This window comes from Haemaphysalis longicornis, unplaced genomic scaffold (genome assembly GCF_048455015.1).
Source record: "Haemaphysalis longicornis isolate Haplotype H1 unplaced genomic scaffold, Haemaphysalis longicornis Haplotype H1 scaffold_6, whole genome shotgun sequence".
Lineage (NCBI taxonomy): Eukaryota > Metazoa > Arthropoda > Arachnida > Ixodida > Ixodidae > Haemaphysalis > Haemaphysalis longicornis.
In genome coordinates this window covers 28,822,680-28,848,060 of record NW_027526407.1, presented here as the reverse complement: position 1 = coordinate 28,848,060, position 25,381 = coordinate 28,822,680, and the positions used below count along the sequence as shown (strand labels likewise).

The following is a 25,381-nucleotide window of genomic DNA, read 5'->3' as shown; positions in this document are numbered from 1 at the left end:
AACCACTTCGTATGCCGTCTGTACCCTTACACCTTCAATCATTAGCAACAACGTAGTCAGTCACATCCGCGTCCACACAAAGGAGAGGCCGTTCAGCTGCGACGTTTGCTCACGTTCGTTTACTCACAAGCATCACCTAGCCAAGCACGCCGCCATACACAGCAGTGCGAAAGTTTACAAGGGCGAAATGTGTCCTGTGGAGACCTTCGGTTCCAGGTCTGATCTGTCTCAACACAGGTACCTGCACATGGGGAAGAAGTTGCTTAAATGCGACATCTGTTCGCGGGTGTACCTCGAGAGGTCGCACTTGACCTCACGCATGACCAACCGTACAAGTGCGAGTATTGCTCGCTTTCGTTCAAGCCGAAGTTCAGCTTGAAGGTCCACGTGCGCAGGCATACAGCGAAAGAACGTTCACGTGCGACGTCTGTTCTCGTGCATCCACTTCCAGGCAAAACTTGCGTCACCACCATACAAGTGTTCACCAGAGAAAGAGCGCAGCACTTCCACCCTTTTCATGATGGGGTTGATCACGCTGTCCACACATTGTATCTACATTTTATGCTCTTAGAGTTTTTAAGCATGTAATAAATGGTTGGACCCATCCTTGCTCTTTGTAAAAGAAATTGATGTCGTAATACAGCATCCTGGGAGTATTGTTATTGGACTGCTAAATTAATTTTTAAATGTCCATGCTTATTTACAGCTTAAGTTTCCCCAAGCTTGTGTTTGTTGTGTTTGAATGTTTAGGTGGGTGCAAATTCTCATTTTGTAGCAACAATTGGTTATGAGAAAGTTCATGCAAGTTCATTGGGGTTTATTGGCACGCACGTGAGAACAAACACAGAGACCGTCACTTTTTACAGATATAGCGGTAATTCAACTCTGATGTGAGGTTAATAGTACTATTGGCCTCAAATTACTGTCGGTGGAAATGTACTGAGCAGAAGGTTATTTGGGTCAATTTTCTTAGTTGTAGCAGCTGTCAGCAGGCCTGTGAATTGAGTAGAAGAACCATATGACAGCACAATGTGAGTGGCTGCTAAAAGTGAACACAACTCTGTTGCATTCAGACTTGAAGGGTGGGCAGCACAGAAGCAGGTGTTGTCCCTGTCAGAGCAGCTTAGTGGCATTAAAAAGGGGCACTCTATGTGCACTGTTTGTATGTAATAAGGACATCTTGCAGTGCAAAAGGTTTAGATGTGCCACACATGAGAGCTATTTACAGTGTCTCAAGTCCTTGCATATTTTACTTGAAGCAAAACACAGCTGTGTTTTGCTCAAAAGTTGAAGATAACACATTGACAATCAGGCCAGGTAATCAGAGGAACATGTCTCAGTGCTACAAAAATTTACACAGCCAGTGATCAAGTCACTCTGGGTTGTGAACTGGAATGTGCTGTGGGCATTGCCTAATTGGGCTTAAGGGGGGGACATGGCTCTTAAAACTATTTCTTCTAATATGTAAGTAAACTCTGGGAAACTGGAGAGTCGTAGTGCTTTTCTACCATTCATTGCAAATATGCCATTATTTTTTGAGTACGTCAATTAGTTCCCAGGATAATTACACATTAGTAATTTTTTTGAGGAACAATAGACAAAACAGTGTTAGCCATAGAACTTTAATTTTTACATTTTCCAATACTATGAACAGTGGTGAATGCAATAAGAGAAGCGGTTTCTTGATGCACCGCTTGGAACTAATTTTACAGCTCCTTAAACTTTGGTGTTTCAAATGGGCACTCGAAATGGTTCCTTGCCACTGGTGCAACCAAAGTTTATTGAGCTGTAAAATTAGTTCCAAGCGGTGCATCAAGAAACTGCCTCTCTTATTGCATTCACCAGTGTTCATAGTATTGAAAAATGTAAAGATTACAGTGCTACGACCAACAATGTTTTGTTTATTGTTCCTCCAAAAATGACTAATTATGTCGAATTATCTTGGGAACTAATTGACTTACTCAAAAAATAATTCCATATTTGAAATCAGTGGGGGAAAATCAGAAAGGCTGCCAAGTTTCACAGAGTTTACTTAAAAATTAAAAAAAGTTTTTCAAGAGCAGTGTCCCCCCTTAAAGGAGCCATGAAGACAAAACACAAGTTTGGTTCATTCAAAAGACGGCCTTGTTAGAATCATACTGACACCAGTTTTAACGTAAACTTTGCTCAAATAAGCTATATAATTAGGAAAAAAGGAAATGGCCATGCGACCCACTCGCTCATTTCCCGCAACAGAGCCTATGATGTCATACGAGCCTGCTCTGAGATTGGCGGAGGCCGGCAAACGCAAATGCAAATTAGGCTGAGCTTATAAGCTTGCAGAACGAGCTATTTGTGCTTAAATTTAGGGCACATTCTTTTTAAAGCAATAAGAATGGTGGGACAAACGGACGAACAGTGGAAGTTACGAAATCACATGTAAACATGGAAGCACTGATGTGTACTGCTGTTGGTACTGCGCGCACTATGCTTGATCTAGCAGCACAGCACTGCGGGGCTTTGGGGTTGTTTCAGACGACACTGGCCGATTGACGCAAGCAACGGTGTCTTACGTGACAATATTTGTCGAACGAGCACTATGTTTCACGAAACAAGCCAGGGCCAGGTTTGAATACAGTAAAAAAAAAAAAAACCAACGGCAGAAAACACCTTCCCACTTTGCCCATTCATCGAGCACTGTTTTTTCAATCCGGCATCATTTAGAAGTTTTCGCTGAAGGGTAAACGAAACGAAGGGAGCACTGGTTCGAGGGCAGCACACTTGTCCAAAAAAGGGAATGTGATGAAAACTGGCCACAGCCATTTGAACCTCTTTTAGGGGGCCATCATCTATGCACGTACATGTATTTGGGCCTGGATTTTCAGTAGAAGCATGCCTGAAGGAAAATATGAGCCACTCCATGTGCACTTTTTCACTTGCAACACAACGAAAAATGCTTTGTTAAAATAAAAATGGTCACCTAACGAAACGTGTTGCCATTGTTTCACCACACCGTGCTCACAAAAAGGAGGAACCATCACCCAGTAAAGTGGGTTCTATGCAAAAGTGACGGTGTGTAACATTAGTCAGAGCATTGTCAGGGGCCTACACATTGCTTCGTTGACAAGCATGGCATCAAATGGTGCCACTAGCTTCACTAAAGGTGCTACTAAATTAGGCTTATGCAGGCCTTTACCTGAGCGCATAACACACCTCTCAAAAGGACAGCTGATTGAGTGGCCTATGCACGGTAGTGCACAGATCCCTCGTGCTCCATTACACTATTGGAGCAGGCGAACCTTTGCCCACATATGCTGCAAGCATACGGTCTTGGGGCCCTGTGGGTAGCAAGATGTGTTGCCAGCTGAGCTCTGTCTGGGAAATCCTTTCCACACTCCAGACACGCGTGCCGGTTCACGGCCTGGGTGCAAGTGGTTTGGTGATCCAGCAAGGTGTGCTTCGTGCTGCAGTCTGTGGACCCGGACGGCTTTTCTTGTGAGCAGACGGTCTCCCGAGCGTCAAAGGTTTTCTTTGCTAGGAGCTCTCGCAGGCAGACGTTCACCTTTTTCCTGGTGTGAACTTTCATGTGGAGGGCTAGACCAGACTCCTGGAACAAGCTTTTTTGCCACACGACCTGGTATATGCTGCTAGCATGTCTTTTCTTGTGAGCAGCCAGGCTGATATTACGGGCAAACCGTGCCGGGCAGAAGCCACGAGCATACGGATATGCACTGGTATGCACTGTGTTGTGGTTGGCCGAGACCCTTGGCTCAAAACAGGACATCTGGCTTACACCTTGGACGCTAAACTCCTCAGCAGAATGACATTTTTTGTTGTCACCGGTGTCTGTTGGTGGAGGAAGTGACTCGTGAGCAACAGCACAGCCACAGGCCTTGCCGCTATGCGCTTTCGTGTGAGCAATTAGGTCGCTTTCTTGATGGAACAGTTCTGGACAGTACTGGCAGGTGTAGCAGTCTTTGATGGTGTGCATTTCCTGATGGAGAGATAAGTCAGTTGGTTGAAGGAAGCATTCTTGGATGGAGTGCCCGCTCTCGTAAGCCACCAGGTTGGCTCTCCCGGGTTTTTCTTCAGCTTGTGTCCCCACGTGCTCTTCCACAGATTTCCTGAATAGATACGGCCGAGAAAATGGAAGAGGAGGAGGCTTATACAGCACCACCTGTCTAACTAGTGGGCGGGCAAGAAGAAGCAATCATGACGCTTATCGGGAATGTTCACTGCCGTGACCACTTTCCAAAGTGAGGCCAAACATTTTCAGCGATACATGTTTGCAGGGAACCTAACCGCAAAGGCTGAAGAATGCACACTGAAACCAGAGAGGTTGGCAAGCATGCGTACAACTTTATGGCATGCACATCACCACACGAGAATAAAATCCACGGGCGATACAGTTTGCGAGGAACTCGGAAAAACTTGAAATAGCCCAAATGCTACTAAGCTAATTTTCAACACTAACTTTATATTATTGGCTTCAATTACATGTGTACAACACAACTTTTATGCCAGTACCATCATGCTAATGTCAAACTTGTCATCTGCTAAGGTGCAAAGTTTCCAGGGGTACAAGACACCGCAGTGCCTGGCACACACTGATTAGATGACCTGAAAGCCTTGGGAGAAATCGTCCCAGCTCTTAAAGCGGGTGCAAGTCGAAGAGCCATCTCAGTGGCACGCAATTTTGCCACACAGGGGCACGCACTGCCTTCCTGCTGGCATCGTTTCAGCTTTGAAGTTTCACACTGAAAGGCACAGCCGTAAACATATAGGTAGGGTAGTCCAGTTGCCTCACAGCGTGCAACACTGAAAGGTACACAAGGGCGCAGTGACCGGTGCGAGATGTACAAACAAAAAGCAACGGTGACGGGCACAGTGCAACCTTGCACGAGACCCCAACCCACCTGATGTTGCTGGAGTACTGCAAGTAGGAGTCACAATGCTTTTCCCCTTTGGGTTCCTCCTCTGCATGCTCCGTGGGTGAGCGCCTGTCTCCAGCACACTGGCAAACGAACAACTTGCACTTCTCACAGCAGGCATGAGGCTGGAAACTGTGATGGGTGTTGCTCTCCACTGTAGGTGAAAGAAAGAAGAAAAATGTGATAACTGAAGATGTCCTCGTAACTTTTTATATATATATATACACATATATACAGAGTGTCCCAGCTATCATGCACCAAGATTTAAAAAAAGAGTAATGTCGTAACTTGAAGAAAACCTAGTGCATAATGTTTGCGGTACTGTGGAGATGCGGGCAGCATTTTTTTTGTTAATGAGACTTAACTAATTAATTGTATTTAATTATCTAACTCGAGAAGTACTGTCCTAATCACTAAAGTGCCAATGAGGCACTTGTAGTTACCCACGAGGGGCATCTAACTGCGGTATTTTCAGCGACGAACTAATTGCGTACTCATTTATTGTGACTGATAAAGAAAACCCGCGAAATATGAAAAATACCACGTGAGCGCGCTTCGTAAAGCAATGCCCTCAAACAGGCTGAGTCTGAGTTAGCCAGAACGAAATAAACAAAAGAAAGAAAGAAGAAATCGCGACCGCGTTTGTACCTTATCTGCACACGCGCCACGCGAATCTTGCTGTTGCTGCTCCTTCCATGTATGCCATTATCAAGGTGATACGCTGTCTCTTCGGGCGGGTGACAGGCGAAGTAGTTGTTTTCAATCAACTTATTTGGGGGCACTGCTTTACGACACGCGCGGGAGCGTCGTCACGTGGTATTTTTCATATTTCGCAGGTTTTCTTTATCAGCCAGAATAAATGAGTACGCATTTAGTTCTTCGCTGAAAATACCGCAGTTAGATGCTCCTCGCGGGTACCTACAAGAGCCTCATTGACACTTTGGGGATCAGGACAGTAATTACCGAGTTAGATAATTAATTACAATTATTTAATTAACTATAATTAACAAAAAAATACTGTCCACTTCTCCACAGTACCGCAAACATTATGCACTAGGTTTTCTTCGAGTAACTCCATCGCTCTTTTTTTAAATCTTGGTGCATGATAGCTGGGACACCCTGTATATAAAAACAGCTCTACGACAAGGCAAAGACAGCCAGACAGGGCACCGAAGCCTTGCTTCAGCGCCCAGTCTCATCTCGCCTCCCTCGTCCCATTTTAACTCTGGGTGCAATCACAATGTGGCTGTATGTAGGGTTCTGACATGTAAAACTTGACGTACTCCCAAAAAAAATTTAACTTTGTCTAACCTGAAAATTCAGCTTCTGTCTGACACGCAGCACTGCTGCAGGTAGCAGCATATCGCATTTCCTCCTTGGTGCTGGTAGGACATTGTGTGCCTGGCAAAATAAAAAGACACAGAATCATTAGTGAGCCACTTGTAGGTTTCGAAAACTGTCAGTAGGCGTACCTATGTGAGTAAAGGATATAAAGGCTTGCGCTGCTTGATTTCGAGTTGCCACACCCGCAGGCTTGGCCATGGTTTGGCTGCTGGTCATCGGCACTGTTCCTGCATGTGCGCAATAAGTGTGCAATTGACGTAAAAGGCATGCACAGCGACAACTAATGTTCTGATGCGCTACACGGTGCACCCGTCCAGAAAGCAGCAGCCTGTGTACAACCGAGGTTTTTTAACTAAAGAAAGCTTCACTTCATTGTTTGGCATTTGCTTATATTCACCCCACACAAAGTAATTATAGCTACTGCATTGGCCCGCACAAATCGCTTGGCTACATGTGTGCACCGAGCCAAATCATTTGACCGAAGTCGGAACAGAAACAAAGCTTATGACAGTGGCTCAGTGGCAGTTAAGCACCCTGTTTGGTGCTATTTGGTAATGTTTCATAAAAATAAACAGGTATTTTTAACACTGTGTGCTCGAAGGAGTTCTCAGGTACATTTACTTATTTATTTAACATACTTTCAAGGCCCGAAGGTCATTACAGAAAGGAGTGGGTGAATAAACACAAAAAAAAATGTGCAAGATACAAAGAAATGAATGATGGTTTTGAAGGTTTTGGTATCCAGGATGGCGGTGACGGTGGCGGGAAGGTGGTTCCATTCCTTGCTTGTGCTTGGGATGAATGAATTGCTACAAAGTTTAGTACGGGAAGACGGCACACTAACTTTGAAACAGTGGTCAACGTGAGATGAACTGTATTATGGTTGGGTGATAAGCTATTCTTTCAACAACGGGTTACGATGGTATATTTTATGAAAAAGTGAAAGGCGGAAGCATCTATGACGGAAAGAAAGTTAAGTGAAAGGCGGAAGCATCTATGACGGAAAGAAAGTTCTGGCAATCTAAGTGTTGTTTTCACTGAAGTCACGCTAGCATATCGGGAGTAGTTGGATAAGATAAAACGTGTTGCGCGATTTTCGATGGCTTCAATGCTGTTAACGAGGGTGATGTTAGACGGGTCCCAAATGGCGCACGCGTATTCTAGTTTGGAGTGAACTAGGTAATGTTTTGTGAAGAGCTAGCTTCAGTGACGATGGTGCAGACGAGAAATTCCGATGCAAGTAGGCCAACATACGGTTATCATCGCTGCGTATAATATCGGCATGCATGTGCCAGGATAGGTTGCTGGTGATGTTTGGTCCATAATATTTGTAAGATGAGACAACTGAGAGAAGCCATCAAGGAGATATGAATTCAGATTAGTAACATTAGTACACTGCGATACATGCATGCGTTTACATTTGGTCAAGTTTCATAGACCACTTGTTACACCACAATAGAACGTTATTCATGTCGTTTTGAAGTTTGTTAGAATCACTTGAGTAAGTAATTTTACGATATAGAACGCAGTCGTCAGCGAAAAGTCTAATAGTTAAAAATTTCACACAGGAAGCAAGATCATTAATATAGACAAGAAAAAGTAGAGGACTGAGAACCGACCCTTGCGGCACGCCTGAGGTTACCGCAAGGGGTGCAGAGGACGAGTTGTTAGCAATTACGTATAGGGTTCTATTAGCAAGGAAGTTTTTAATCCAGCCTAGTACTAGCGGGTCGATATTAAGAGAACTAAGTTTATGGATTAGTAGGCTATGGGAAACGGTATCAAAGGCCCTAGCAAAGTCGATAAAAATGCAATCAGTGTCAAATCCTAGGTCAGTGCTAGAAAACAGGTTGTTAGTACAGCAAGCTAGTTGTGTTTCACAGGAAAAAGATTTCCTAAAGCCGTGCTGGCTGTTAAAAAAAGAGTCGGTCTCAAGAAAATCTATTAGGTGGGAATATATTATATGCTCAAGAATCTTGCAGGGAATGCTAGTTAGTGATATGGGACGGTAGTTTTCAGGAGAATGTGTGTTACCTGACTTGTGAACCGGAACCACCTTCCCCACCTTCCAGTTGCTTGGCAGAAATCAGCAGTGTAATGACTGTTGAAATATCCAAGAAAAAATAATTGATGAATACAGTTCAGTACATTTCAGAATTTTAGAATTGATTTCATCCGAACCCGCAGGCGAGGATGTTTTCAAATTACGGATTACTTTCCTAATGCCAACCCAGTCTATAAGAATCGGATCCATTTGAATAGCGTGAACTGTCGCAGTAGATGGAAAATGCACTGGTGCAGCGTCACAAAAAAATGAAGCGAAGACATCATTAAAAACTGTGCAACACAGGTCATTTTGAACAGGGGTGTTAAATTGGGACAACTGTGGCCACAGTTGTTCGGAACGAGAAAGAGACGTCATACCGTATGCCCTTCTAAGGTGATGTCCTATTATCACCTCCAAAAAAAATTAAAGAAGCTCACATTTATAGCAACAATGCTGGAGTAAAGGTCGCTGAGACAACCACGAAGAAGCAAATCGGCTGCAATCATGGACCTTCGTGGTGGCCGTGAATGTTGAATACAGCTTCGCTACCTTCAAGTCTTACGCGTTAATGTTAGCTTCCTTCATTCTTTTTTTTTTTTTTTTTTTTTTTTTTGTAAACACAGATTGGGCCGTAGAAAATACGTTTACGAAACGCGTCAAGTAAAACACGGCGAGTACGCCAAGGTGCGAGCTTGCCGGCACTGCACCCGCTCGTCTCTGTCGACAGCGTTCACGGGGTCATTACCGAAGTCGATCTTCTAGACTTCCACCTCATTCCTCCGAGCACAACTAGTCCGCACACGCTGTCGCTGAAGACGCTCCTCTTTGTGTGCCTCCCGTTTCGTGGTCGCGGATGCTGCTCGTTTTTCACATGGAACGCGCGCTGCGTCGTTCGAAAACTTCTTCGGCCTGACCGATGCTATGGAGACCGATTAAACTACTGCTCAGAGCTATGCTTTCCTTAACTCAACTAGCACAGAGGCTGGTCACCCTCCTTGATGAAAGCATACTGAATTCGATGTAAACAAACGCACATGCATACGCAAAACAACATAAACAAACGAGGCGACTGGCTCGTAGTCGGCTAACAATCCATTGTGTTATGCGTTAACACTGCGAAATGCTCTTAAGCTATGACATAATTTGATTAATATTAGCTCACAATCAAAATGTAGTAGTAAAAATAGGTCCGTTAATCTTGGCCCTTCAAAGTACTCTTTTTTTTGTGTAAGTATTAAGGTGCTGAAAACGAAGTCAATCCAAACCGAAATGTTTTTTTTTGTTTGTTTTGTTGTAGTGCGAAGGTGCCCCTCTGTGTGCCCCTTTAAACACAACCGTTGCGGTGGGTTGTTGACTTGGAGGAAAGAAAAGTTATGGTTGTTGAAGCCCAGGAACACCGGACCCAAGCGCCTGGAGTTCCACGGTAATGCAGCACCGCAAGTGCGTCGATGCTTTCATGCCAAATGCAGCATGCGTGGTTGCCGGCGCGCAGCTTACAGCGTTCAGGACCAGCTGCCTGTTAGCGTAAACGTAGCCTTTCACCTGTTCAACTTAGTTGACTTCACTGTGATTAATTCTCAGTCGCTGTTTTTCAGTCCAGCGAGCTTGTTGTCGGCAGCTTTAGGTGGAATGCGTCTGTGCACTCACTACTGTGACCTCACACCTGTACGTGAGTGAATTGTGAGAAGGCGCCCAGGGGCTGTTTCTCCTTTTATGGCACGTTTCTCATCTTTAGCTTAAGCTGTAGCTATTTGCCGTACAAGTTACCGTAGCCATAAAAATGTTATACAACTAGTGTAGAGACGCGCCCGGGTAGCGCGGGCGCCGCTCGCCGGGCCGAATGTGGGCATGAAGCCCGCGAAGAATGACCCAACAACGCGCAGTTCACGAACAGCAAAAAGCCCCGTTTATTGCCCACCAATGTCTTTATACAGAGTGGGGGCGCCACCTCCCAGTTGCTCCAATCAACGGGTGGCGTCCTCTCCATCCCTCCTTCCGGAGCTCTCAAACACAAGGGCTACAAAAGAGCACCACCAAGAAACAGTCCTTGCAGCAGTCTCACAAATCCAGTCTCCGAGGAGTCACCACGCGCCGGCCGTGTCGTGTGTAACAGTGGCCTGGCGATCCTGCAGCAGGTGCAGGAGCTGGAGTGTCCGGTGCGTTACCGGTTGCTGCCCGCTGTGGTCCGGGAGACAGTGCAGATGTCGGGGCCGCAGGGTTGGGGCTTCCCGTGTCATCTGAGGGGGCTGACTGAGGATTGCTGCAGGGGACGAGGTGTCTGTGGTTTCTCACTAGTATGCCACTGGGCGTCTGGACGATGTACGAGTGTGGTCTCTGAGCTGGGCTTAGGACTGTCGCCCTTGATTGTGTGTCGCGTACCCATACTTCCTCCCCATCGTCGAGAGCACGAAGGTCATGAGCTGCGTGCCGGTTATTGTAGTCTCTCTATTGTCTTCGTCTCTGGGCGGCATCCCTGTCATTGAACTCTTTCACCTGGGGCCAATCTGGAACAAGGCTTTGAGCCGTGGCTGGCACGCGAGTTCGCAGAGAGCGTCCCATGAGCAGTTGAGCCGGGCTGTAGCCAGACACACCGGGAGTGTTACGGCATGCTAGTAGAGCCAGAAATGGGTTTGTGGCCTTCAGAAACAACTCCTTGATTGTGCGAACCATGTGCTCCGCTTTGCCGTTGGACTGCGGGTAGCGTGGACTGCTCGTGACATGTGTGAAACCGTAGGTCTTCCCAAAGTCCTCGAAAGCTTTACAGGAAAACTGTGGCCCATTGTCGCTGACGACAGTCACTGGGATGCCGTGTCAGGCAAACGTGCTCTTGATTGCAGAAATAACGGCGTCCGCAGAAGTGGACCGGAGTGTGATGACCTCTGGGTAGCGAGAACGGTAGTCTACAACAACAAAAAAATCTTGATTAGCAAAATGAAACAAGTCTATGGCCCCCCTCTCCCACGGAGGTGATGGTGTCTCGGTCGGAATCATGGGCTCACAGCGTTGGACACGTGTAGAAGCACATGCTTGGCAGTTCTCTATGGCTGCTTTAACCTGGCTGTTGAGACCGGGCCACCACACAGTCTCAAGCCACCGCCAAGCATAAATTGACGCCTTGATGACCATCATGCAGCAGGTTCACAATGTCTCTGCGTAGTGCTTCGGGCACAACTAGACGTCCACCCATGAACAGCAGGTCCTCACAGATGGTGAAGTCCCCACGGTGCTCCCAGTAACGAGTCATGTTGAGCAGCAGCCGGTCTCGTCGAGGCCACCCCTTCATGCTGTATGCTTTCAGCATTGAGCTCTCGCCGTCTGAAGTTTGGTGAGACTTGAGGTCTTCAAGACGTACGGCCAGGGTTGATGGAAGGGCTGCCACGACCAGAGACACAAAAAGTTCTGTGCTGTCCCCTTTGGACGTAGAAGAGCCTTCAGGAACCCTAGAGAGGGTGTCTGCAGTGGCCAGGTACTTCCCTGGAACATACTTGACGGTGAACTGATATCGCATGAGCCTTATGCGAAATCTCTGGATGCGAGGGGGCATGAAGTCAAGATCGGCGGAGCCAAGCAACCTGACGAGCGGCTGATGGTCTGTTTCAACGACAAAGCTGAGTCCGCACAGGAATTCCTCAAACCTCTCGATGGCCCAAGAGACACCAAGCGCTTCCTTCTCAATCTGACTGTACCGCTGCTCAGCGGTAGTCAGTGCTCTTGACGCGAACGCGACAACCCGTCGCTCTCCCGTCTGTTGCTCCTGCAAGAGAACCGCGCCTAACCCGAACGAACTGGCATCTGCCGACACAAGGGTGGGTAGCTCCGGATTGTAGCTGGCCATACAAGCATTAGATGCCACCATTCTCTTCAATGTCTCGAAAGAGGTTGCTTGCGCTTGGTCCCAGGTCCAGACCGCATTCTTGTTCAAAAGGAGCCGAATCGGTGTAGTGACAGCAAGACAGGTTCGGCAAAAACCTTCCAGTGTGGTTCAGCATGCCCAGGAAACGACGGACGCCTTGCGTATCTGTCGGCGGTTTCATGTTCACAATAGCAGATACCTTGTCGGGGTCAGCCGAGATGCCACTGGCGCTTACCACTACACCAAGGAACTTGACGGAAGATACCCCGAAGGAGCATTTTGAGGCGTTCAGCGTAATGCCTGCTTGTTCTAACTTGCGAAGGACTGCTTGGAGTCTGCTGTCGTGCTCGGAACAGTCCCTGCCGAATACTAGAATGTCATCTACCATGTTCACACATCCTTCCAGACCCTCTAGAATCCGAGACATTTGGTGCTGAAACACTTCGGGAGCGGAGGTGATGCCGAAGGGCAGGCGGCCGTAGCAGTAGCTTCCAAATGGGGTTATGAAGGTAGCCAGTTCCTGACAGCTTTCAGATAGCCTTACTTGACGAAACCCCGATTTTGCATCAAGTTTCGAGAAAACTGTGGCATTGCCAAGATGCTCAAGTACCTGATCCACCGTGGGCATAAGGTGTCTCTCCCGAAGAACTACTTGGTTCAACTTCGTGAGGTCGACACAAATTCTGTACTCTCCATCCGCTTTGGGTACCAGCACAATACCAGCACACCACGGGGTTGGCACTGTGACTCACCAGATGACCCCGCCCCTTTCCATCACGTCTAAGTCCTTCTTGACTACGAGGGGAATAGGGATGCGCCTAGGAACGCTGAGAGAAAATGGGACTGCTCCAGGCTTGATGCGAATGTGGTATTCTTCAGGCATCTCGCCAAGGCCTGAGAACAGCGAAGCTGCGGCCTTGTCGGACGTTGGGGGCCTGTTCAGAGCTTCAGCGTCTTCCACAGTGTCAACAAACTAGACGACTCCCAGGTCCACTACCGCCAAGTACCCCAGCAGAGGAGGGTCAATGTTTGCTACGATGTACAATTGTTTGCATACTGTCCGGCCTCGCCACGACAGGGTAGCAGGAAACGTCCAGAGCAACTTTAGGCGGCAGCAGCCCGGCCCCATTAACTGTTCATTATTGGGTTTGTCTAGGTCTACTGGGCACCCCGCGAAGCTCGGAGGTACGACTGAAACGTCCGCCCCAGTATCCACCTTGAATTGAAGGGGGCGTCCGTTGACATGAACTTGGGTCATGTGTTGTGTGGTTGTGCTACGCAAGCCTCCTATCTGGAGGATAAGGTCAAGTAGTGAGAGGGATGTGGAAAGGAGTAATGGTTCTGAGCCTCACATTTGCGAATGCAGTACTCTGCTTAAGGGACCCAGAAAAGCTTTGTGAAGGTGGCAATCAAGTGCATTCAGGTGGTAGAACACATAACGGGGGATTTTTGAGCCAAGTGTGAGCCCCATACGTTGTACGGATAATTTGTAAACAATTTTTGAAGATTGTCTTTCTCAGCAGATGAGCGCAACGCCGCAGCAAGCCGATCGCGGCTGACGCAATGGCAAGGTGCCCCCTGATTCGCCTGATCGTCGGCTGCCGGCAATGTCACTGCCATTGGCTTCCGGCTGCTCTTCCTCCTTCCTGAGCGACCCCGAGGCAAAGGCGGGTCTGCAGCGATTGACGCGTGCCTAGGCGCAGAAATGTAGCTAGCGCAGAACGGAAGTCAAACGTCACAATGGCTATTCCCAGTGTTTCCAGCTGCTTTGAAAGAAGCAGAAAGGGAGGAGGAATCAATGGGAAAGGGGGGAGAGGTGCATTTAATCGCTTGTGGCACAGCTAATATTGAATGTAGATCAATAATTCTAACGGCATTCCATCGCTGTATTGGTGCTACGCGACAATACAGGCTTTTTGTAACTTTTACAAAAGGCTTTTCTGGGTCCCTTTAAAATTTGATGCTCTATAATGCCTTGAAGTGAACCAGAGAACAGTAGACCATTTGGCCTTAGGAGCGCATGGTAAAACAACTAATGAAACAGTGCAGGGAGATATGGGTGGGCGTTGTTTGAAGTTTGAGAAGCTCAGAGTAAAACATGTTTTGGGTTCAGAGCAATGGATCAACGTAGGTCGACAGCTAAAGTTTTTAGTTACCTATACATGAAAAGCGTGGCTAAGGAAGACTAGAAGGCTAAGGATGAAATACGGAAACAGTGGAGAATCGAAGACAGCCAACGTAATCAAAGGAGAAGCAAAGCAGGTAGAAACAAATAAATGGAGAGAAAAAATGGAAGCTAAAAGTTAGAAATGTACAAGGAAGAGAAATTCGGCATCAAAATGGAAAATTTCTACAGTAATTACAAGGGCAGTGCTTTGCTTTTTCAGGCTAGAGCAGGTTGCTTGAGAAGTAAGATCTTTGTGGGGAAGTATGCACAAAATGATGGGGCATGTGTGGTCTGCAGAAATAAAAGAGAGACTATGCGGCACACTGTGTTGGAATGCGAGTGTATCCATCCAAATCTACATGACAGAATTATTCGGCTTCCAGAAGCCCTACGATTTAAGGCTAGCACAGAGAGGAGTTAACTTCAAAGCTGTCAACAGGACTAAAAGAAGGTTAGAATGCTGGTGGATGAAAAGCGGAGGGGAATAAATATGGCCTAGGACAGCTACCACCTCTGACAGAAGAAAAGTATTTTGAGCCTGCCCTAGAGCAGTTCTAGAATTAAGCAAAGAGTATAAAACATAGATATATTAGTTTCTTTGGTAAGATGACACGTTATTAGCTTGTTACATAGGGGATAGCAAAACAGGCAAGTGAGTTGCTGACAACTGATGTCCTGATTCAAAAGGAAGGCCACTGATCATCATCAGGTTTTGTGTTTGCTCTACACATGAACACTGCTGCTGGGAAGTTTCACAAGGTTGTGGTTTCCATTGTCAAGAGACTTCTGGTACTGTTATCGGTGCCTACATAAAGTGCCTGTGTTTCTACCACCTTCTTGACGAAGCTGCTGACGCTTGCCTTTTTTTGCCTTTTTTGCAGGCACTCGGTGTGATTGTTTTTGTGATGTGCTTAAACAGATGGATGGAGAAGTCTCCCGCAGTGGTGCTATAGTGCGTGGTGCTAAACCAGACTTGCATTTCAAGGTGGGACACCCACAATTTTTCCTTTGTGCTTTCACTGTAGAATATGATGCAAGCCTTTCTCCAAGCAGTCTGTGCAGTTGTACATCACAGTATACCCGCTTCCCATCATTATCATGATCATAATCACTCTTCTCAAGAGAGAGAGACGTGTTAACTGTTGGAGGAGGAGTGCATTGTGAAGGAGTGTGTCTGTGTGCATCATAATTGCAGCCAACCCCTGTGGTCGTGCTGTATGTTAAAACTCGCCTTGAAGTTTAATGTGAAAACATTAAAGGGCTAATCATGTGAAAAGTCGGCGTTGGCATGTGTAACAGACCAATGGCTCCTTGGGAGGCATGATAGCTTGCACTGACATCACTGCAGCTGCCGTGTTGGTGCACTGCAGCGATGTTGGAAGGCTGGGAACTTATCTGCCGCCCGTATCTTGAGCAGCTCAGAGAAAGCTGTCAGCAATGCACCTGAAAGGGCGGTGGTGTTGTCATGTGTGAGCCAGGTTATAGCGCAAGCTTTCCAATAAAATAAAATGTAAGTTAAGGACTATGCTGCTTGGCAACAAAGCTGGTTGGAAGCTGAGAGTTGTGGCTGTGGCTGCGAGCGCAGTGTTATGCGCACTATTAAAGGGGCCATGAATACAAAATACAAGCTTGTTTTATTCGAAATATTTCGCATTTTATAGTGCCCCCAGTGCTTGTCCAGCAGCAAATGATGCTGTCTTCACTGAGAAATTAATCAATTCAAGTTAAAATTTTGATTATCCCTCTAAATCGTGTGTTTTCGTGGTCTGCAATTACATCACAAGAACCGACCGCTCTGTAGCCAATTCTGGAGCCTTGTTTACCCTTAGTGAACCTAGATGGCGCCACCATACCGCGGGAAGCCGTTTTCTGCCTTTGGTTTGTTTTGGATTGTATTTAAACCTGCCTTGTTTTTGTTCAGGGGGAAAATAATTGTTTTGTGAAACGTGCTCGCTCGACGAATATGGTCACGTAAGACACCGTTGCTTGCGTAAATCGGCCAGTGTCATCTTAGACAACCCCAAAGCCCCGCAGTCCTGTTCAGCTAAACCAAGCATGGTGGGCACAGTACCAACAGCAGTGCACATCGGTACTTCTATGTTTGCGTGTTCTTTCGTAACTTTATATTTGTCCCACCATTCTGACTGCTTTAAAAGGAAGGTGCCTTAAATTTGAGTGGAAATAGCTCGTTCAGCAAGCTTATAAGCTGTGCCTAATATGCATTTGCTTTGGCCGGCCATTCCCTTTTTTCCTAATTATATAGCTTATTTGTGCGAAGTTTACATTAAAAGTGGTGTCAGTATAACTCTAACAAGGCAACCTTTCAAAGGAACCAAAATTGTGTTTTGTCTGCATGGCCCTGTTAGGTCAGCATTAAAAATATATTACTTGTGTTTTTAAAACAAACATAATATTTTTAATTGTTGGATTTTGTTTACTTTTCATTCTTTTAAATCACGACATCAAGACATATTTCCATACTCGCAACACCTGTGCAAGAAAGCAATAAATCAGTGTGACCAGACAATTCAGATTTTTACCAAAAAGCCACCAAATTAGTGTGAAAGCTTGTGTTATTTATAATTTGTTATCATTTAACTGCCAAAGACTGCTTCTAAATTTGATTGTGGACTGTTTGAAAACAGAACTCATTGGCAGCAGCGCCACCACAGCACGGTGAGCAATTGTTACAGCTGTCAACTCCCATCGAAATTGTAGTGGAGCATGGGGGATTTGGAATGACATTCGAAGCCCTCTGTTTGAGTCGAATGACAATTGGTTGGAAGGCATTTGAGATGCCAGTGTAGCAGAGGTATTAATGATATTTACGAACATGAAACATCCTCGCATCTCCATCTATGTCATTGTGGGAACTACCTTGTCTGTTGCAATGGAATACAAACACTTAGGAATAATTTTTCAGACAACTGTCTTGGAATGCTCATATTCATTACTTATCACTCAAGGCTAGTTGCTTGCAAAACTTTTCGAGGCGCAATTTTAGGCAGGCACCAACAAAGCTGAAATAAACGCTATGCATGTCGAATGTGTGTCCCATATTGGAACCACTTGCAGTGTGTGGGACCCTTTTGCAAAATCAGATATAGAAGCACTGGAACATATACATGCATGGGCAGCACGCTGTGACAAGCAGTTATAATTTCACTGTGAGATCAGTCAGCATTAGTTCAGAATTGCAGTGGCCTTTGCTGGCTGACCAATGCAAATACCTCCTTGTGTTCAAATATGCCTTTTTTTCAAGGACCATGCATGGTGGAACAGTTTTCCAGAAGAAATTGTCTGTGGGCCTTCTTATCGTTTGTTAGAAATCTACAGTATTTTTTCGTTAAAATAATGCTTACTCTTGATTCTGGGCATGTGCTTTATTCCTTATTTTGCTGCCCTGTGTAATTAGTAGCACCTTTTTCCTCGTTGCTTCTTGGTGTTTGCTTTTATTTTCTATTTACAATCCAATGCCTTGTTTATGAGCATCAAATCACAATCTGGTTCATTTTTTAATATTCTCTCTGGAACCCCCCCGCCCATTTTTTCTTCTCATAGATATTGTACGTTATGGTTCATTCTCCCCCCGCCTAATTCCCATGAGGGTGACGTGGGAACATGTATAAATAAAATTAAAAAATTGGCAGTGGCTTAGCTCGGCTATGCCAGGATATACGTAGCGTGAGCTAAGGTTCAGGTGGTTATTCTTCGCTTTCCTGGTTGTCTAGCATTAGCGCCGCTCAGCCTCCTGGCGACACAGCTTTGCTAGACGTTCCTCCCTTTGCTGTGGTGTCTCCGCAGCATGTTTAGCCTTCTTCTGTTCGTTCTTCCTACGCTCGACCACTAATTGCCAGGCAACCACTTCAAGATCCGATGAGTTAAGCTTCTCCACTCTTCTGCGCCGCTGAGCAGCGATTTTGCTCACGTTCCCCATGGCTATACCACACTGGCAAATGCCCCGCTATATGTATACCCCTGTTGATACCTCTGCATGCGCACAAAATGAGAGGCGCTATCAAGCAGCTCTGGCGCAGCGTCAGACTTGGCTGCTGCGCTACGGAGGCATGCAGCTGGGCACGCGCCGGTGCCAGTGCGTCTGCCGTGGCTATGATGTCACTCCTCTGGAATGCGCCGACCGGCGAGGCGCGCGCGGCGGCAGCAGAGCGCGCGGTGGCTGTGGCTTCGGTGCGCCAGCTGTGCACTGTTTGCCATCACTGCTCCTTGTGCATGCGCAGCACGGCTCTCTAGGAGCCCTGCAAAACGGCTCAACCTCGGCCAGTGTAGCTCACACTACAAAAGTGCAAAGCAGTACAGTCAAACCCGGCTATAACGAACCCGGATAGAGCGAATTATGCTATATATCGAACAAAAATATTTCAGTTTCGGAAATACATGGGAAACATATTCCTTATAACGAAGTTCGCATCCGATATATCGAACTCCGCGCGCCTAGAATGGCCGCCGAAATGCATGGTCTCGGAGCGGCGATTGAGATGTGGATTGGCCGCGACCACGGAGCAAGAGCCGCGACTAGGACATTGCGCCTTGCACGTAGCGGCGTGACGGCCGACACTTTCCGTAACTATTTCCGACGCGTGGCACTTACGACGGAACACGCCCAGCGAGTCCGGACCAAGACAGCAGCATCGGTGAACTGTGGGAAGAGCTCGCCAACGTTGCCGATGGCGTCGCGAGTGAAAGCCGTCTGATGCTTATAGTGAAGCGCTTTCGGCAGTCGATGTGCTCCGCCAATGCTTCTTCGATTTTGTAGAACGCAGACTCGTACTGCTGCAAACAATGTTTCGTGTAGAAAATGCTATGCTAGTTGTAGCCGCCAAAACGAAGGTGAATACAAAAATCACAGCTTTTTTTTGCAAAGTAGGTAGTTAAGGCGGAAAGAAGCTTTATTAATTGCAATAAATGGATTACTTTGGGTATGGTTACTGGCTACTTTACTGCGTTCGTTTCTGCATGCGGGGATGGTGGAGTTGAGGAGGGGGAGGTGCTACCGCGCAATGTGAACTCGTAACAATAAGCTCATTATACGCGGGTTCGGCTATATCGAACTATTGGATGTATCGAACAAATCGCGGTTCATATTGCAGTTCGCTATAAACGGGTTTGACTGTATCTTCACATAAGAAAGGGTGCTCCTTGATGGCCAAAGGTTTAAGTTACCATGAACTTGTGCTGGTACCTAGGTGAGGTAATCCGCTTCTCCGAAGCAAACGTTTAGGGTAATATAGTAGCAGACTGTGCCAGCCCATGTTCGTAAGCACTTAGCCTGCTGTGTGGATTCTGGTGGCACACAGGCAAGTGAGATTGGGTTTAACAGCGTTCCTGGAGTGGTGCACAGAGTGATGGAGAGATCACTTGGAGGGCCTTGAGTATGGCATGTATTGTTATCTAGATCATTGGGGCAATGCTGAAAATGTGCCGCCTCACACTCAGAGGTTTTTGGTGACACCTTCCTGTAGTTTCTGGGAAGATTCACTCGATATATCTCCCATGGAACACATGTCTGGACCCAACTTCAAATGGTGTGCACAGAAATCATCTTTGCAGTAGTAGTCTGCAAGAGTATGGAGCTGTCAAAGCCACTCAGGCTAGATATGTCTTCACTTCCGATATATTCTGTTACTGTTCTCACTTTGCTTTTCCACTACATCATTCCGCACTAAGCGAACCCGGGTGTAGAAATGCAGATTCCTTTGGCGATTGCCTGCATCCTCACACGTGTTCGCTGTTGCCTCTTTTCACAAGAATTGGGGGTAACATATGTATGTTGCTGTTAAATGCTTCCACATTTTAAAGAAAGCTTGGGTATTACTGATGAGCGAATGAAGAATACAATATTTTATCAACAACAGGTGCCGCTGTAGGGCTCCGGCCAAGTGAAGAGGATTTTCAGTGCAGGATTCCCTGGTATGGCTGGCTCGCGGGCCCTGTTTGCCAGGTCAAGCTGTATCATAGGGTCCTTCCTGGCCAACCATGCCGTCCACTGTTGAATGGAGGGTTTGGAGATGATTGTAGGCCTGGTGTTTGCTGGCACTCCCATATCGTATGGTATGTAATCAACAGTAGTTGCAGGTGGCTTGATATTCGGTGGAATCTACGGCATAGAAGAGGATGCAGTGAGGATAGGTGTTGGTTTGGAGCGTTCTGAAGGTGGTGGCTTCATCTATTGTGAGTTGAGGGTGTGGATTAGGGAACATTGGCTGTTGATGTCGATAGTGGGCCAAGATATGCATGTAGCACAGGAGGGGTTGTTGATTAAATGCGAGGAATGATGATCCTGTTGCGAGGGAAACGGCCCAATGTACATAAGCACGGGCAGCAGTGTGAGCCGCTTCATTCCACTTGAGGGATTTGTGACCAGAAACCCGGACTATGTAGACCTTGGGAGTGTTCAGGCTTGTTTGGAGAATATGAAATGCTGTTTTATAAATGCGTCCTCATTGATAATTTTTGAAAGCAGTCAGAGAGTCCTTGATTAGGATGATTGTGTCATGGGCAGTAGTTATTGCGTGAGCTATTGCGGCTTCTTTGGCACTATTGATCGATGTGGTCTTGACTGTGATGACTGTTATTTCCTGTCCTTGTCCATTCACTACACAGGCTACATGGGTGGGATGGTGCGTATAGGGAGATGTGTTGACGTAGCGCGTACTGCGGTCATTGTTATAGTTTGTGGACATCGCTCGTGCTCGGGCAATTCTTCGGGCCTTGTTGTAATCCGGGTGCATAGTATTTTGCGCTATTGGAGCCACACATACGCGCTTGCGTATCTTCAAAGGTATACTTGTTTTATGATCTTTAACTGGGGGGCGTCTAAGATTCACATGTCCCATAGGTGTTATCTTCGTGCGCTGTATTTGGGAAACACGGTGCACTTCCTGTAATTTTTTGATGTCAACATTTTGGAGGGCAACCAAGGGTGGTTTTGGAGGTCTGGCGGAAAATCATATTCAATCTTGCTTTTTTGTTTACTTTCGGTGCCAGGTATGTTGTTCCATACGTGATCCTACTAATCACTATGGCGTGTTTAATTCTAAGGGTGTCCAATTTTTCAGGCTGTAGAGACGGTGCACGACACATTGAATAATGTGCATGAGCTGGTTAAAAATCTTCGGAGGGGGGCGATTGTGTTGATTTTGGAGTGAGCCATTTTTGGGGACAACTAGCTCCAAAATTCGCAAATGTGGCACAGTTGGAATGGATTGGCCATTTATGAGTCAGACTAAGTCTCGGATGATGATCTTTCTTTGCTTTACCATATCGGCACGAAGCCTTATTCGAGGCCTCATGTTCAAAAGTAGCTCCGTGCTTTGTTTATAGCTACTTCAAGCCCATCTTGTTGTTCCCCCATGGATTCTGTAGGTGTACATAATGTGTCATGATCCACATAGGGTGCCTATCTTAGGTGGGGTATTTCTTGTAATAAAGGGGGAAGATCAGTCATGACAAGAATGAACAAAAGGGCGAGATTACTGAGCTCTGGAGGGTGCCACGAGAGATCATTTTAAACGGGGCAGTGCGCAGATGGCCAATTTTTATGGTACTGGTAAGGAAAAATGCGACATAATTGTACATTCTTATCCCACAATCAATGGATTCAACACCCTGAAGAATGGCGTGGGGACTGACATTATCAAAAGCACTCTTTATGTCTGAAGCAAGGATGGAGCACTTAAGTGTCTTGGGAAGCCGGTCAATAATTTCCTCTAATTTGGATGAGTATGACTTGAGTTGATGGGTGTCGGCAGAAGGTATACATGGTAGTTGGGAAATATTCACGGTCTTCAAGGTATGGTGAAAGCCGATTTTGGGCCATACCGCATTTACTTGCGTAATGATCGCACCCCTGAAGTTTGTCGCCAAAGTTCGATTTTTTTATTTCCCGCACAATGAAAGCACCCTTAATTAGCCACAGCAGTATGTCGTATGTGTGCCAAGTCTACCTGATGGTTGTGCGTACCTCTGTTTCCTTCCCTTTCAAAGTTGACATGGCAACATTATTGCGACAGACTTGCCGATATTAGCGATATCGGCAAGCATGCGTTCAATACTCATGAGGAAGAAATTCCGACTAAATGCATTTAAAGGGACCCAGAAAAGCCTTCTGTAAAAGTTACAAAAGGCCTGTATTGTCACGTAGCACCAATATAGCGATGCAATGCCGTTGGAATTATTGATCTACATTCAGTATTAGCTGCGCCAGAAGCAATTAAATGCACCCCTCCCCACTTGCCGATCGACTCCTCCTCCCTCTCTGCCTCCTTCAAAGCAGCTAGCTACATTCCTGCGCCTAGGCTCGCGTCAATCACTGCGGACCCGCCTTTGCCGCCTTTGCCTCGGGATCGCGCAGGAAGGAGGAAGAGCAGCCGGAAGCCAATGGCAGTGACGCCGCCGCCGGCCGACCTTGCCGGCGATTGGGCGAATCAGGGGGCGCCTTCTCCGTTGTGTCAGCAGCGATCGCCGTTGCGTCACCCACGGTCGCCGTTGCGTCAGCCGCGGTCGGCTCGCTGCGGCGGCGCGCTCATCGGCTGAGAAAGGCGATCTTCAAAAATTGTTTACAAATTATCTGTACAACGTATGGGGCTCACACTTAGCTCAAAAATCCCCCGTTATGTGTTCTACTACCTGAATGCATTTGATTGCCACCTTCACAAAGCTTTTCGGGGTCCCTTTAATGTACTCACGAGACAAAGAAAAAAACGCCCTCAGGTTGCTGCGTCGGCAGCCATGTCTGTTCTGATGTCCCGCAGCACTGTGAATGGCAGCCACTCATTAGTTTAACTCGCAGCAAACTCGTTCCAGTGTATTCGGTAATTCATGAAAACACTGCATTTTGCATCAATTTTCAGAGCGGCTGGTGGCGGTGTCCGTAGTTTTTATTGATTTTTTATTATTTTTATTATGTTCATGAGATCTATCGTAAATATTTTGACCCACAACTTGCTTGAGTTTTCTGTGCTCGAGAAGTTTTCGGAAAACTTTACCCCGCATAATGAACGCACCCGTAAATTTGCATCAAATTTTTTTAGAAAAAGTGTGATCATTATGCGAGTAAATACGGTATGTTCGAATAGTTTACTACACAGGACATTAGCTAAATGGGCCTTAGGAGTACTGAAGCTGTCTTCCCAGGTTTCAGAATTAGTCATATCGGCATGCTTCCACTGAGGGGGTATCTCTCCCTTGATCCAGTTATTATGCATGTAATTGAATAGACCTTATGCTTAAGTGTCGAAATTCTGGGGAACTTGTTTGTAAATTTGTCCTTTCCGGGTGCAATGCCCAGTTGAGGTTTTGGGCTGCAGCTTCAATTTCGGCGATTTAAAGGGTGCATCCAATTCAAGATTGGGAGCTCCATTACAGGATAGGAAAGGCCACAAGGTTTGGGTGCCATTTTCTTTCCACGATTTTTGAAAATCATTGAGAAGTTCTGCCTCTGTTCTCGAAAAATTATGAATAAGTCACCTTAGTTGGTGGGCTGTGGCTGATTTTGACTCGTTTCCCATGAAGGACTGAAGGAGGTGCCACATGCACTTGTTTCAGAGGGTGCCCTGCTGTTGCGTGCACACACAATTGTGCTTAATTTTGTTGACAAGAGTTCTAGCATAATCAGTGACTTTCTGCGTCAGTTTAGCCGTTCTGTAATGTAATTTTAGGTTTGTTTTGCATTTTCTTTTCCCGTTTAGCCAAACCACTTCGGGCGTCCCAAAAGTGTTGAAGATGAGCATCTACAGCAGGGCAATCTTGTGTGAGTGGCATTTCTTTGGGTGGTTGCTGAACAATTTCTAACATCCTTTGCCCAATCTTCGATTGCTTGAAGGGGACTCGGTGGCAATTCACGGAATTTCTGCCAATCAGTTTGAGCAGTAAATTTTTTCCACAACTGGTGAACCATGACTCGCATGCTTTATGAACATGCCATGTTTCTATCTTATGGACTGTGTGTTTTTTCAGATGTACCTTCTCAAGGAATCCCTTTTCTTGCAGACCTCACAGTACCGGATGCACCCTCCAATGACGGCCCGACTTGACTTCGAGATCAGGCCTTTCAACAGTGTGCATCCTTTCATGGGCAACTTGCATCTCTTTCCCTGAAGATCACGTAGACAAGAAACTGCACGTGCGTGGTTTCTTCCAGCATGCACTGTGCCATGGTTGAGTGGATGCGATTTGAAGAGGAAGCATTTGTGCATTTGTAGCAAACACTACAGACAAGCGGCTTTTGACCAGTGTGCAAACTCTCATGGTTGACTAGCCTTGTTTTCTAACAAGTGGTTCCGTGCTTCTCGATAGATTTCCTGAAAACATGGAATAAAAAAGAAAGTCAGCAGGAGTCCTTATTTGACAGTGTGGCTCGTACCTGTGACGTGCGCATGCGAAGGACCACTGAAAACACTAGCAAGGACAATTGTTGCAATCAACAAGATCACTTTCTGCTCTTGCAGTTGACAGCATCCATGCAGGCTTGCGATGAAAAATATCTGGTGCAATGGAATCTAGGGCCATTCTGTATAGTTTGCTAGGTGTAGTTTCATGATCAAATGTTGATGTCACGAGGTCGCGGGTTCGATTCCCGGCCGCGGCGGCCGCTTTTCTGATGGAGGCGAAAAGCAAAAACTCCCGTGTGTACGAGATTTCGGAGCACGATAAAGATCCCCAGGTGGTCAAAATTAATCCGGAGCCCTCCACTACGGCGCGCCTCATCGCCTGCGTTGCGTCGGCGCGTTAAACCCCACAATCAATCAAATCAATCAAATGTTGATGTCTATTCGCACCTTTTGCAGTAAGCTGCGGGGAAGGGCTAAAAAATGGACAGTAGCAATAAAATGTGGGAGGAAATAAGGCAGAACAATAATTGAAGGGGGATAAATAGTAGATGTAGGTGTCCAACTACGTCTTCGGCTAACTTCACTGCTTTTGAGCAATCAACAGTAAATTTTGGAGGGAGTGTATAATAGACATCTACTAACCGTGTGCGAAATTTCATACAGAAATATGTAATAGTTTTTAAAATGAAATTACTGAGCTTTCTAGCTTTT

At 46.3% G+C, this 25,381-nt stretch overlaps 1 protein-coding gene and 1 long non-coding RNA gene across 4 annotated transcripts; one reads left to right on the top strand and one right to left on the bottom strand.

The window, feature by feature from the left end:
* Positions 1–800: 800 nt before the first annotated feature.
* LOC144142391 (zinc finger Y-chromosomal protein 2-like) lies at positions 801–9,360 on the bottom strand. Of its 3 annotated transcripts, none has more exons than XM_077673875.1 (5): positions 9,009–9,360; positions 6,383–6,481; positions 6,222–6,311; positions 4,896–5,064; positions 801–4,103 (listed from the first exon to the last, which is right to left on the bottom strand). In XM_077673875.1, exons 2-5 carry the CDS (start codon positions 6,468–6,470, stop codon positions 3,221–3,223), a joined length of 1,230 nt encoding a protein of 409 aa, XP_077530001.1. In that variant the 5' UTR covers positions 6,471–6,481; positions 9,009–9,360; the 3' UTR covers positions 801–3,220. The 3 variants fall into 3 exon arrangements, with proteins under 3 accessions (XP_077530001.1, XP_077530000.1, XP_077530002.1); XM_077673874.1 differs by having other exon boundaries at positions 9,047–9,360; XM_077673876.1 differs by lacking the exon at positions 9,009–9,360 and adding an exon at positions 8,289–8,549.
* Positions 9,361–9,579: 219 nt separating this feature from the next.
* On the top strand, positions 9,580–24,865 carry LOC144142403 (uncharacterized). Its single transcript, XR_013316981.1, has 4 exons — positions 9,580–9,724; positions 15,203–15,306; positions 24,029–24,090; positions 24,330–24,865. It is a non-coding gene; the product is annotated as an uncharacterized LOC144142403 (long non-coding RNA).
* Positions 24,866–25,381: the final 516 nt, after the last annotated feature.